The 12503-nt window shown below is 39.8% G+C and overlaps 1 protein-coding gene across 3 annotated transcripts in view; it reads left to right on the top strand.

Annotated features, from left to right (window-relative positions):
* Positions 1 to 12503, top strand: part of TBC1D4 (TBC1 domain family member 4) — a 218667-nt gene that overhangs the window by 127123 nt on the left and 79041 nt on the right. Inside the window, exons 1-4 of one of the 3 annotated variants that reach the window (XM_068526574.1) lie at positions 582 to 654; positions 6198 to 6788; positions 8261 to 8350; positions 11950 to 12054. In XM_068526574.1, coding sequence (XP_068382675.1) covers positions 6243 to 6788; positions 8261 to 8350; positions 11950 to 12054 — 741 coding nt within the window. In that variant the 5' untranslated portion in view covers positions 582 to 654; positions 6198 to 6242. Of the gene's footprint in view, positions 1 to 581; positions 655 to 6197; positions 6789 to 8260; positions 8351 to 11949; positions 12055 to 12503 lie in introns of those variants that run through there. The other 2 variants (XM_068526572.1, XM_068526573.1) reach the window with 2 other exon arrangements.

Below are 12503 nucleotides of genomic sequence, written 5' to 3'. Positions count from 1 at the left end.
TTTTACACCTTTTCCCTCTTTTTTGTGCTTATCAAAATCTTGCTGTGCCTACTATAATTATTATAAAAAGATTAATAATGAATCAAGCAGCCAAGCTCATGTCCGTTGTGAAAGAATTTACCCAGTTTTTTTTTTTGCTTTAAATATGTCTTAAGAGGCTTATTTTCATATTCATATTTGTATCCATTTTTAAATGTTTGCTGAAGTTCATCTGTTTATCAATGAACTCTATGAGGAAAGAAGACATTGTATTATAGATTAATTTTCTCCTACCTTCATAATTAATAAGCCTTGGACACGTGATTATTTAAACAGCATAAGAAAGACAGTGGCACTCAAATTTAAAATGCTTCTTTTAAAAGAAAACTAGAGAGTCTGTTCTTTAGCCCTGAACAATCAGTGTGTTTCCTGATTGCAGAGTCAGGAAATACTTTACTTTTGAAGCAATAACGGTTATTCCCGGGAAGTTTTATAATTGGCTGCATAGTGATAACATCGACTTGAACAAATACAGCAAAACTACTGCTGACTTATCTAGAATGAAAGAGAACTTCTTAAGTGCAACAGAGAGCTAATACTAAGGATTACATCAGTTTGGCATATTCACTGCTCTTGGAGAACAACTGCAATTTTCAGCTTGCTTCCTGACCAAAGGTATCTTTCCTTTGTGCTTTTTCAGTATCCAGACTTTTTTCCCTCGGGTTTGCTTAGGACTTTAAACATCAGTGTGTGGTAGTTGTAGAATTTATTTCCTTGTGAAGTCAGGTGAAGTGTAATTTTTACAATACCATTGGATTTCTTGGAATGTGATGACTAATTATGATAATTAATTAATGAGAAACAACAGCCTGACATCCAGGAATCTAGTGGCAATTTTTCTTTTCTCTAGAGTGAGGAATTGCTTTAATGTCTGAATTTTGATACTTGAACTTATATTCTTTTAGTGAGATCACTGAAGGTGTAAGGACAGAATACTAGCTAAAGGTGGCCCTGTGCTTTTTCTAAATATCATGAGGCATTTGAAAAAAGCCCCATTTATTTTATCGCTTGTTGCAATTGGTTATTGTGTGTCAATGGAAATGAATAATGTCGATGACTTACAATATTTCTGGCTTAATAATAGAGATGATTTTCCATCTTCTTTTAATGTACATTATTTTGTTCCTATATTAACATCGATGCAAAAGTAAACCCATGGAAATTTGGATTTAGGTGAGATCTTGTTGAGCATCTTTCTCGTCCCCCACTTTACTGGCAAGGAAACTCTAGAAAGTAGAATGACACAAATTCCTGGCAGATCAGGGGAGAGAGTATAAACCTCTTAATTCCTGGGTAAAGGGATTATTAACTCCCTTTTCATTATTGTTATTTTGTGTTAAAATTATATGCTATACATATAAAACTATGCTATACAATAAAAACTTTGCCTTGAATTGGCATTGAATTTTCATCAGACTCTGTGAGATGTAGGCAGATTCTGAGCAGTGGCATTATTCGTAGCCAGAGTACGAATAACTAGAGTATGAACCTAGAGCGTGTAGCTTGAGGTGTCTCCTAGCATCTGAAGACATTTTTGCAACACACATTCACTTCCTAGTTGGGGTGAACACTGAGCCGAGTGGAAAGCCTCAGCTCTCTATTCTGGGGAGTGCCAGATCTCTCTTGTGTTATCAACAGGAATTTACTAACCCCATCTCAATCCGGGAGAGCTTTCATCAGGGTTCTAGGTGGTTGTTCACTATTTGTATATTTTTGTTTGCTGACAACTGTCACTCAGTTTCTTCTGAGCACAGAATTCTCTCCCAGTGGTCAAATGGAAGAACTCTAGTAAGACACAAAATCACCACAACTCAGTCTTTCACTTAGGAGCTTATAGCATTAACGGTAAAGAGAAAAAAAGACGTTGAAAGATGTGATACATGCAAGGAGTCAAATTCATTCAAAAACACATCTAAATCTAAATCTAAATATATGTCAGTTAACATTGTCCTATAGGAGAATAGTGTTTTCCCAAAATGTCTTGTATATGTGTAAGTATTGGATAGAGATTTTGTGTTTCTCTTGTGTTGCTTCTGATTGATCTCAAATAAATGTCTCAACAGAAAGTTTTCATGGTTCTCTGATAACTCATTTTCCCACTGTGGATATTTGACTGTCCTTTCTTTATCAGTGTGTCCCTTCTGGTATGGGCTCTGAGTGTGTAGGCAGGGGCTGTATGATGTTAACTTACATGTGTGTGTTCCACTTATAAGCAAACACAGAGCTGAATGTTGTTAGATCAGTTTCACAGGCCAGCCTCTTTGCAGGTCATTGTAAGCTGCGTTTAGTCATGACCTGAGAGAAGATATTAAAGGCAACTAGAATCTATGTTTTATGGTGCAGTTAACAATTCAAATTATTGGAAGATTAAATTACCTACTCAGTTTAGTCAAGATGATAAGCTTTGCTTCTATGAACTGGGTCATTAACTGAATTATATTTAGGTATTGAGCTTCTACCTGTGGTCTCAGGGAAATGTCCTGTGAGACTATAGGGATTCAGCCACTAATCAGTTCTTCACATAACAGCTCTCAATGAGAAAAAGTACAGACTTATAATATAGAGGAATTGATACAACTAAGGTCAAACTGACTTTATTTTCAGTCTTGATAGAATTAACTCTAATAATCATTAAAATATTTGTGACAAGATCAAAATTCTGCAGGTTCAAAAAAAATCCTACAGATAATATTTCTTATTCTGTACTCCATAGAGACACTTTGGAAATTTAGGTGCACTAGGGTTGTAAAATCAGATGAAAAGTATCTAATGAAATATGGTTAGTGAGGAAGGAGGGAGCCATCTATTTTAGGATTTTGCCTAACCCACTAGAATCATTGTACTTTTTTCAGGGTTGAATGTCTAGGTCAGTCTCCATAGCTTTGGCCCTTGTCAGACACTAAGGCAAAAAGAAAATGACAGAGGGCTAAGGTTGCTGATCATGTGTTCGTACAAAGCATCTGACTTCCCTGGAGATATGTCAAATGTTCAGGGTGAGTCATTGAAACTATAGCATTTGGACTTTATTCTTTCATAGGAAATACTCTACTAGCAAGCTGAAAGTCTTGTGATTTTTAAACTGTGAATGTTCTGGCAGTATATCCCAAAGAATTATGTGAAAGAGAAGAGATTCTGGTTTTAGAATTGGTGCTAGAATATTTGAAGAAATACCTTGTATGTCTGAATGTGAATCAACCCTGCGTATAAGATGATCTCTCTTTTCCAAAGGTAGAAATTACCAAAAAAAGTTTTTTCCCCCTAGTCCACATATTGAGGATCTACTTTGTACCAGGCTTTGTACTCTAGGCTTTGGGGATACAAGGAAAAAATGCGGGAAAAGAGACAGAAATCACCACCCTCCTAGGGCTTACATTCCAGCAAATCAATTACACAGAATGTTAAAAGAGGTAAGTGCTATAGAGAGTAATAAAATGGGGGAAAATTCCAGGGGAATGCTGGCTGTGTCAGAGTGTGTCTTTGTGTGTGTGTGTGTGTATGTGTGTTTTGGTTTAGGGGATGGATGCTGCCTCAAGGTGACATTAGAGCATGGATTTAAACGAGATGAGGAGTGAGCCGTCCAGTTATCTGGGGGAGGACTTGGAGTTCAGAGACCTCGAGGGAGGAGTGTGCCTGGCATGTTCAAAGAGTAGCCAGGAAGCCAGTGGGGCTGGAGCAGAGTGAGTGAGAGAGGGATGCTGGGAGGAGTGGTCAGAGGAAACGAGGTGAGAATGAAAAGACGAAATCCAGGTTGACTGTCTAAAGGTCACATGGAGGGTGTGTAGCCACAGTGCACATTTAATCTATATGTATGTCAAATGCAGAGGGTGAGGGCCCTGTAGGGCATTGTAGGGATTTTGTCATTTACTCTTAATGAGATGCGGAGCTTGGAGGATTTGCAGGTGAGCAACATGACAAGTTTAAAAAGGATCCTTTCTACTTTTGAGAGTAGATTGAAGGGGGCAAGGGACACCAGTTAAAAGATTATTGCAGAAAACCAGATGAGAGATAATGAGTTGTATTTCATTTTGTATGAATGTACCTACCACCTTTTGTTCATCCTTTCACTTTTTTCCCTTCAGTTTTATTGAGATATAATCGACATATAGCATTGTATTTAGTTCAAGGAGTACAACTTAATGATTTGATACATGTATACATTGCAAAATGATTACCATAAGTTTAGTTAACATCACTCACCTCACATGGTTATAGATTTTTTTTCTTGTGAGAACTTTTAAGATCTACTCTCTTAGCAAGTTTTAAATATACAATATAGTATTATTAACTCTAGTCACCATGCTGTACATTACATCCCCAGAACTTATTTATCTTATAACTGGATGTTTGTACCTTTTGACTACCTTCACCCATTCCTCCCTCCATGCCTCTGGCAATCACCACTCTGTTCTCTTTATGTATGAGGTTTTTTTTTTTTTTTTTTAAGATTCCACATATAAGTGAGATCATACAGTATTTACCTTTCTCAGTCTGACTTATTTCAGTTAGCATAATGCCCTCAGGGTCCATCCATGTTGTCGTAAATGGCAGGATTTCCTTTTTTATGGCTAAATAATATTTATCACAGTTTCTTTATCCATTCATCTTTTGACAGACACTTAGGTTGACTTAGATTGTTTCCATGTCTCGACTATTGTGAATAATGATGTGATGAACGTGAGGGTGCAGGTATCTTTTCGAGAGAGTGATTTTGTTTCTTTTGAATATATACCCAGAAGTGGAATTGCTGGATGATATGGTAGTTCTATTTTAAATATTTTAGGAACCTCCGTACTGTTCTCCATAGTGACTGCACCAATTTACATTCCTACTAACAATGCACAAGGGTTTCCTTTTTCCCACATCCTCCCCCAGTACTTGTTATATCTTGTCTTTTTGATGATAATCATCCTATCAAGTGTAAGGTGATATTTTATTGTGGTTTTGCTTTACATTTCCCTGACAATTAGTGAGCATTCACTTGTTGATGAATATTTGGTTTGTTTCCAGTCTTGGGGTATTGTGACTAAGCCATCTATGAATATTTGTGTGCAAGCCTTTCTGTGGACATACGTCTTCAGGGCTTTCACCTAAATCTCTAGGAGTGGAATGACTGGGTTGTGAGATCTATGTTTAACTCCCAAGCAGCTGCCAAACTCCTGAGGTAGCTGTGCCATTTTACATTTCTGCACACAGTGTATGAGAGCTCCTGTTGCTCCACATCCTGGTGGGCACTTGGACTTTTTAATTAATTAATTAATTTTTGGCCGCACTGGGTCTTTGTTGCTGTGCGTGGGCTTTCTCTAGTTGCAGCGAGTGGGGGCTACTCTTCATTGCGGTGTGCGGGCTTCTCACTGCGGTGGCTTCTCTTGTTGCGGAGCATGGGCTGTAGGCGCGCTGGCTTCCGTAGTCGTGGCTCGCAGACCCAGTAGTTGTGGCGCACGGGCTTAGTTGCTCTGCAGCACGTGGGATCTTCCCGGACCAGGGCTCAAACCCATGTCCCCTGCGTTGGCAGGCGGATTCTTAACCACTGCGCCACCAGGGAAGCCCCACTTGGACTTTTTGATGTTAGCCATTCTAATAGATATGAAATAGTATCTTCCTGTGGTCTATATTTGCATTTTCCCTGATGGCTACTGCTGGTGAGGGGTGTCTGGATTTTAACCTCTTCATCCAGAAAGTTAATTTTAGCCTCATTGTTGAAGCTTTGGTTCCTTTCAGCTGAGGCTCATAATAATTTAATTAAATAATTTATTTATCTCAGTCGTGGTTGGTACCTTAGCATGTTACACTTTTTTATATTTAAATTTAATTTTTAACCTTTTGATCCCTTATAATACGTTTTAAAAGTACTCAAAGGTTATGTTATTATGATTTATTAAAGGTTGCAGTGGCCTGTATAGTCCCATGGTTCTGTTTTTAGGAAACGAATACATTTAAAAGTGGAAAGTATGAAAGTGATATAAAATTCCAATCTTATCCTTAAATCACTATGTCCGATAGTGTAATTTAAGTTTCTGCTTCAGCTTATGTAGGATCTATTACTTTCTGTATTTTATCATTTAGGATGAGCGTGCATTCTGTGATAATAACAGGTCTAGGTAAACATATACGATCTCTAAATATTCAACTAAAGTGAGGATTTTTGAATTCTTTTCCAGGTTCCCGATGTTATAAGCAGCATAAGGCAGTTATCGAAAGCTGCCATGAAGGAGGACGCCAAACCCAGCAAAGACAACGAGGACGCCTTTTACAACTCGCAGAAGTTCGAGGTCTTGTACTGTGGCAAGGTGACCGTGACCCACAAGAAGGCCCCGTCCAGCCTCATCGACGACTGCATCGAGAAGTTCAGCCTGCACGAGCGGCAGCGCCTGCGGGTCCAGGGCGAGCCGCGCGCCGCCGATGCCGGCGAGGACGCGGCGGTGTCGGAGGCCCAGGCGCCCGCTTCCCCCGCCGACGTTCTGTCCGAGGAAGGGGATGGCGTCACCGACACCCACCCCGTCTTCCCCGCGGCGCCCAGCCAGCCTGGGCCGTCCAGCTCTCGAGTCTGCTTCCCTGAGCGGATTTTGGAAGATTCTGGCTTTGATGAACAGCAGGAGTTCCGGTCTCGGTGCAGCAGCGTCACCGGTGTCCTGCAAAGGAAAGTTCACCACGAGAACAGCCAGAAGCCGCAGCCGCGGAGGAGGCACGCCAGCGCGCCCAGCCACGTCCAGCCCTCGGATTCGGAGAAGAACAGAACGATGCTGTTTCAGGTGCTGCCCTGGCCGCGTGCTCTCGGGGTGTTTCCCCATTCTGTGCTAGACGGAAGCAGCCGGGCGGCCAGCTCTTCCCTGGTCCTCGCTCTGCAAGCGTCCAGCCTTTCTGTCATATCCCTTGGGAAGCAGATAAGGCAGGTGGAGAAAGAGAGCAAACAAAGAAAAGTAGTGAAGGGGTGAGAGGCAGACGGGGAATGTCAGAGAAAAGGGAGCAGGGAAGGGAGAGGAAGAGAGAGAAGCACTTGCAGAGCATCACGGGAAGTTGGTGGGGAAATACGAATAGATCACTCTTAACGTCACCAGCATTTGCCTTAGGTTAAGTCTTAAATAAATGTTGTTTTTTTAAATGACGGCAGAAAGTCAGTCTTATGAAGGGTTTGAAGATGTGAATCTGGGAGGGTGTGAATCTTCATGAAGGAGAAAGAATTTTCTAGAGAGAAAAAAAAAAAAGTCCAGAGGCTCATAGGTGTATTTTCACATGAGAGTACACCAATTTACTCTGTCATACAAAAGAGACGGTTAAAGAAACATCATAGGCCTGATAATTTGTTAGACAAGTTATTAAAATGATTTGGTGCAAGCTATATTATAGGTGTAAAAGATGATTCTTAATTCTAAAAAGTAGTTTTTGAAGTTGTACAGGGTATATAGAAAACGTCCAGTTCCACTTACAAGAGCTTAATTCTTAACAATGCCCTGTAGAGATTCTTTAATTAATCCTCAGCTTTGAAGATTAATTTGAGTTTTCCTCAGATTTGAGTTTTCTTGAAAAAAGGAGTAACTGCCCTTTTATTCCATTGCAAAGAGTCCCTGAGAAGGAAGTTGCACAGTGTACCTTGGTAAACAGTCCCAGTGTGTAATATTTGCTTTATCAGAAGTTCGTGGTGGTTTTGTTCTGTTTTGTTCTTGATAACTCTAGGCATGTAATTAAAGTGTCTGTAGTCTTTCCTGTGGTGATATGTTAACTGAGTTTCCTCTCTTGTTTGGGCTACTGGATTTGTTCTTTTTCTTAGCTAGCCAGAGTCCATGTTGTTAATTTTTTCTAAATGATTGTTTTTGTTTAAAAATTTTAAAAATTTATCTGCCCCATTGCAAGTACATCTTCCTGTTGATCATTTGTGAGAAAGTATGATTATAAATTATAATTAAATAATTAGTATTTTTAGAAAACAAAGTGAGGAAAGGTTGCATTTTTTTGAAAAGAATAATTTCTAATTTGGAAAAGGAATGGTTTCTTGTAAATTAAGACCAACTTAATTTTCATGATTTCTAGATGAAAGGAAGAAATGTTTTCAGACAGCTGATAATTGGGGTTGTAGATTTGGTTGGATTGGATGTTGATACACATGTGAATATGTGTGTTTGGGATAGAGCATTTGAATCTGTATTATTAGTCAAATATTTAAATGTAAAGTAATATGTTAGGTTCTTGATAAGTTGAAATTAATTGGAATATTTTTATTTTTAAGGTTGGACGGTTTGAGATTAACCTTATCAGTCCAGACACTAAATCACTTGTGCTTGAGAAGAATTTTAAAGATATCTCTTCTTGTTCCCAGGTATGTGTTGAAGTAGATTATAGTATTTGAAGAAACCGATTAAAGCTTGTTTCTAAATTAACAGAATAACTGGGCTTAAACCCCTTCAGATTTTATTCTTTAAAGCATTTCTTAAGTAGATTTGTCTTAAACTAAGAGTGTTCACGTGTTTGGGTCCCTGTCAATAAGAAAATCCTGTCCAGGTTCCTCATTATCATAATCTTGTCCTCACTTTCGTCAACCCTGTCTCCTCGTAGTGTCACTTCATCAAAGGGATGGAAGGAAGTTTTGCGGTGGTGAGTTCTTTAGAAAATATCTTCACAGTTAGTGTCCTCAGAATCTTGAGCAGTAGGTCTTGTGGGCATCACTGAGTCATGTTTGCTCTTTATACTGTAGTAGGTAAAAAAAAAACAACTAGTACTTTCAAGTTTATAAATGTAAATGCTAAAGTTTGAAAAGAAGGTTTTGGTATATATCTTTGTCCTTTTACTTATTTTTAATTCTCATATTACGTATTTGAAAGTTTTAAAAATAATCTATACAACTATGTGTGTTCAAGGTCATATTAGGCATAAAGTAGCGTCCTAAGTACCATAGTAATAATTTAGAATATCTATATAATTCTTAGAGCTACCTAAATATACGGCAAACCCAGAAAGAATTGCCGAAGGTGTTGGCGTAGAGGGAGTGCCTAAAGCTGAATATGGGAAAGTTAAAAATGCAAGGATGGGCTTCCCTGGTGGCGCAGTGGTTGAGAATCTGCCTGCCAATGCAGGGGACACGGGTTCGAGCCCTGGTCTGGGAGGATCCCACATGCCGCGGAGCAACTAGGCCCGTGCGCCACAGCTACTGAGCCTGCGCGTCTGGAGCCTGTGCTCCGCAACAAGAGAGGCCGCGACAGTGAGAGGCCCGCGCACCGCGATGAAGAGTGGCCCCCGCTCGCCGCAACTAGAGAAAAGCCCTCGCGTAGAAACAAAGACCCAACACAGCCGAAAATAAATATAAATAAATAAATTTTAAAAAAATGCAAGGATGCCTCTGGGGAGGTCCCTGGAATAGAGAAGCAGTAACTTCTTTCCTAGCCGGTGTACCTTAGGTATGCCTTCAGGGGCCTGGATCTTGCCAAGGCCCTTTCCTGTATTTTAATGTTGAAAAATAGACTGACTTTTGTTTTTAAGTTTTAATTTTGGAGTTAGCATTGCCATAGGTATGATATCCCGACATTCTTCCCTTTGAAAATGATAAGCTTTTGTACATCTTGTTAATTACTCTCCTCAGCCTCAGCTAATGTGGTTTCACTTCTAGTATTTTGTTTTAATATTTGTTCTGTAAAATTATGTTGTGAACATAAAAATTTTCTACTCTAGTAGTTTAGAGAGGCAGCATCTGACTAGAGGAAGAATATATTGCAAATTTCTAAATTCCTACTTAAAGGACAAAAAAAGTGGTAGAAAGATTATTCACTTTAACTAAAAAAAGTACTTATGAAGCATTCTTGTAATTACATGTTTCCTGGGGGTCCCCGCGTGATCATAAGCTCTGTGAGGGCAGGTGTCTTATTCTGTAGGCCAGGGGTCCCCAACCCCCGGGCTGAGGCCTGTTAGGAACCCGGCCGCACAGCAGGAGGTGAGGGCGGGCGAGGGAGTGAAGTTTCATCTGCCGCACCCCATCGCTCCCCATCGCTCGCATTACCGCCTGAACCATATTTGCCCCCTCCACCCCTGTCCATGGAAAAATTGTCTTCCATGAAACTGGTCCCTGGTGCCGAAAAGTTTGGGGACCGCTGCTCTAGGGCATCAGAGAATAAGATGTGTTAAGACAGAGCTTGACGCTTAGGTGTTCCATAAATGTTGAATGAATGCTTCTACATGTTGGGCCTTGTGCCAAGTGTTGGGGAGAGAGTGGTGTACAAACCAGCGTACTTCCTGTGCCCCAAAGCAAGAGGAGTCATCTGAAAAGGCCGTGCCTCTCCCCTGCTCGCCCCTCCGCCGGCCTCCCAGAAAGAAAACTAGCAATGCTCGTTGAACATCTAAAGGAAAAAAAACACGAAAAAAAAAAGAACCAGCCAAACAAAATATATAAATCTGGCAGTTCAAACAAGATTTTTGCTTTTCCTTTTTTTTAAAGCAAGCTTTGTGTTCTAAGAATTCAGAAGAAGAATCAAACAAAAATATGAGGAAAATTTGTGCAAAGGCCTTTGATCAGAATAATTGTCAGGTTAACTTTCTGCTCTTCACTGAGTGGCCAACTCCTGTTATTTCTTTCCACAGAATTGTACTGATAGAGGGTGGCCGCATTTGGGAACAGGAGTACTTTTTAACACATGAACACCTACAAATGTTTCTTTCCTCAGAATTGGTAGGACTGTGTCCCTGGCAAGCATGAGGAGTAAGGGAATGGTTTTCTTTACCGGAAACATTACCACTGCCCGAAAACTTGCTGAGCTAATGAGCTCCTGTGCATTTTTCCCATGTAGTACCAAGCTAGTAAAAGATGTTCTTTAATCACGAATGAGTTGTGTCAGATGGAATTTACTTTCACCTCATGGATTGTAACCTCACTCCTCCTTATTGACTTTTTTACTTTTTATCGGAGTTGATTTCCTTTTTCCATAGCCGTTGGATAGGTTGAGCTTATTATTACAAGAATAGTGGTTACCGTTTATCAAACATGCCAGGAGCTAAGATATTTCTTAGTTCTAAATCTGAAAATTTTCTTAGAATAGGCGCCATTAATATTATTTTATGATGAGAAATGGAACCTCAGAGATTCTTTTTAGCAACGCAGCACAATATCTCATACCTGGTAGATTGGTTGAACCAAGATTGAAGCACAAATCTGTCTGAATCCAAAGTCTGTTTTCCTTTCTCTGGGATTCAGGTGATTGCAGGACAACTTCAAATTTTTTGTCTTCTTGACTTTTCAAAGTACTGTGCTTTCTGTTAAAATAACAAGGTGCTGTCTACTAATTGGTGTGTATGTATTCAGGGCGATCGAAATTCTCAGATGATTCAGAATTTTTTATTAAGTGTAGCTGAGGTTATTTAGCCTGTGTTCAGGAAGTACAGATTTGTGAATTTGGATAGTTGATGTCTGCAATAATTTCTTTAATGTATTCATCTTCTAACAGTTGTGGCTCCTTGAATGTCTATCAATAGACAAACATTCTAGTATTTTTAACGCGTGCTTTAGGGAATGGCATGCCATTTAATTAGAGCATTGTCAGTTTTAATGATTCTTAGCCTCATATAAACAAGAACAGGGTTTACAATGAATCATCAGACTGCCCGTTCAAAGATGACCAATAAATTGAAAACTCCATTACTTGAAAACACTGAGTAACGGTTTTTATTACAAGAGACAGTGGGTCATGCCATCATATTTTTCCTCCTGTGGCCCTGAGTCACAGAGTGTTTGCCAGAAACAAAATAAATCTGAGCTGGTCTCACCCTTCATATTATGTATCAAAAGACCACCGAATAAGTTTGCTCTGGCCATTATGTCCCCTGTCACAGTGCTGTGAAGGAGAAATTCATGGAAGTGCGAAAGCACAGAACTATTTCTATAGTGTTGGTTAAAAGGACATAATCCCATAAACACTGCCCTTCTTCCTTCTCTAGGGTATAAAGCATGTTGATCACTTTGGCTTTATCTGTCGGGAGTTGCCGGAGCCCGGGCTGAGCCAGTATATCTGTTACGTGTTCCAGTGTGCCAGCGAATCTCTGGTAAGTGGGGTGACTGCTGTCCACGGGCTCCTGCCCACACCTCCAGCTGCTGGGAGGCTTGTCTCTGATGAACCCAAGCCTCACAGAGCGGCCATCCGTCGAAAAAGAAGAGCGCACCTAGAAGTAGGTTTCTGCCCTTTGAAACAGCACCACAACAGAAAAACAAAAGCAACTTGTCCTGGTAATTTTTAAGCCTAGGTGATTTTCTTGAGTTTAACAACAAATCCGGAAATGTTACCAGGAGTATTTTTAAAAGGTAGGAAAAGCCTAATAATAGGAGAGCTGTTACTCTTTCCATTGCTCATGGAAGAAGATAGGGAAGACCTCTTATTCTCTCAACTGCTATAACATCTCAGAGTAGATAATGCTTATTTCATCAGGGTAGAGAACGACTTTGTTTTTTCCTTTTTATTTCATCAGCCCCTGTCCTCATTTTAAAAGTACTTTCT

The sequence above is a fragment of the Eschrichtius robustus genome, chromosome 18 (genome assembly GCF_028021215.1).
Source record: "Eschrichtius robustus isolate mEscRob2 chromosome 18, mEscRob2.pri, whole genome shotgun sequence".
NCBI lineage: Eukaryota > Metazoa > Chordata > Mammalia > Artiodactyla > Eschrichtiidae > Eschrichtius > Eschrichtius robustus.
The sequence above is the reverse complement of the archived record's forward strand: the minus strand, read 5'-3'. Positions and strand labels throughout refer to the sequence as shown.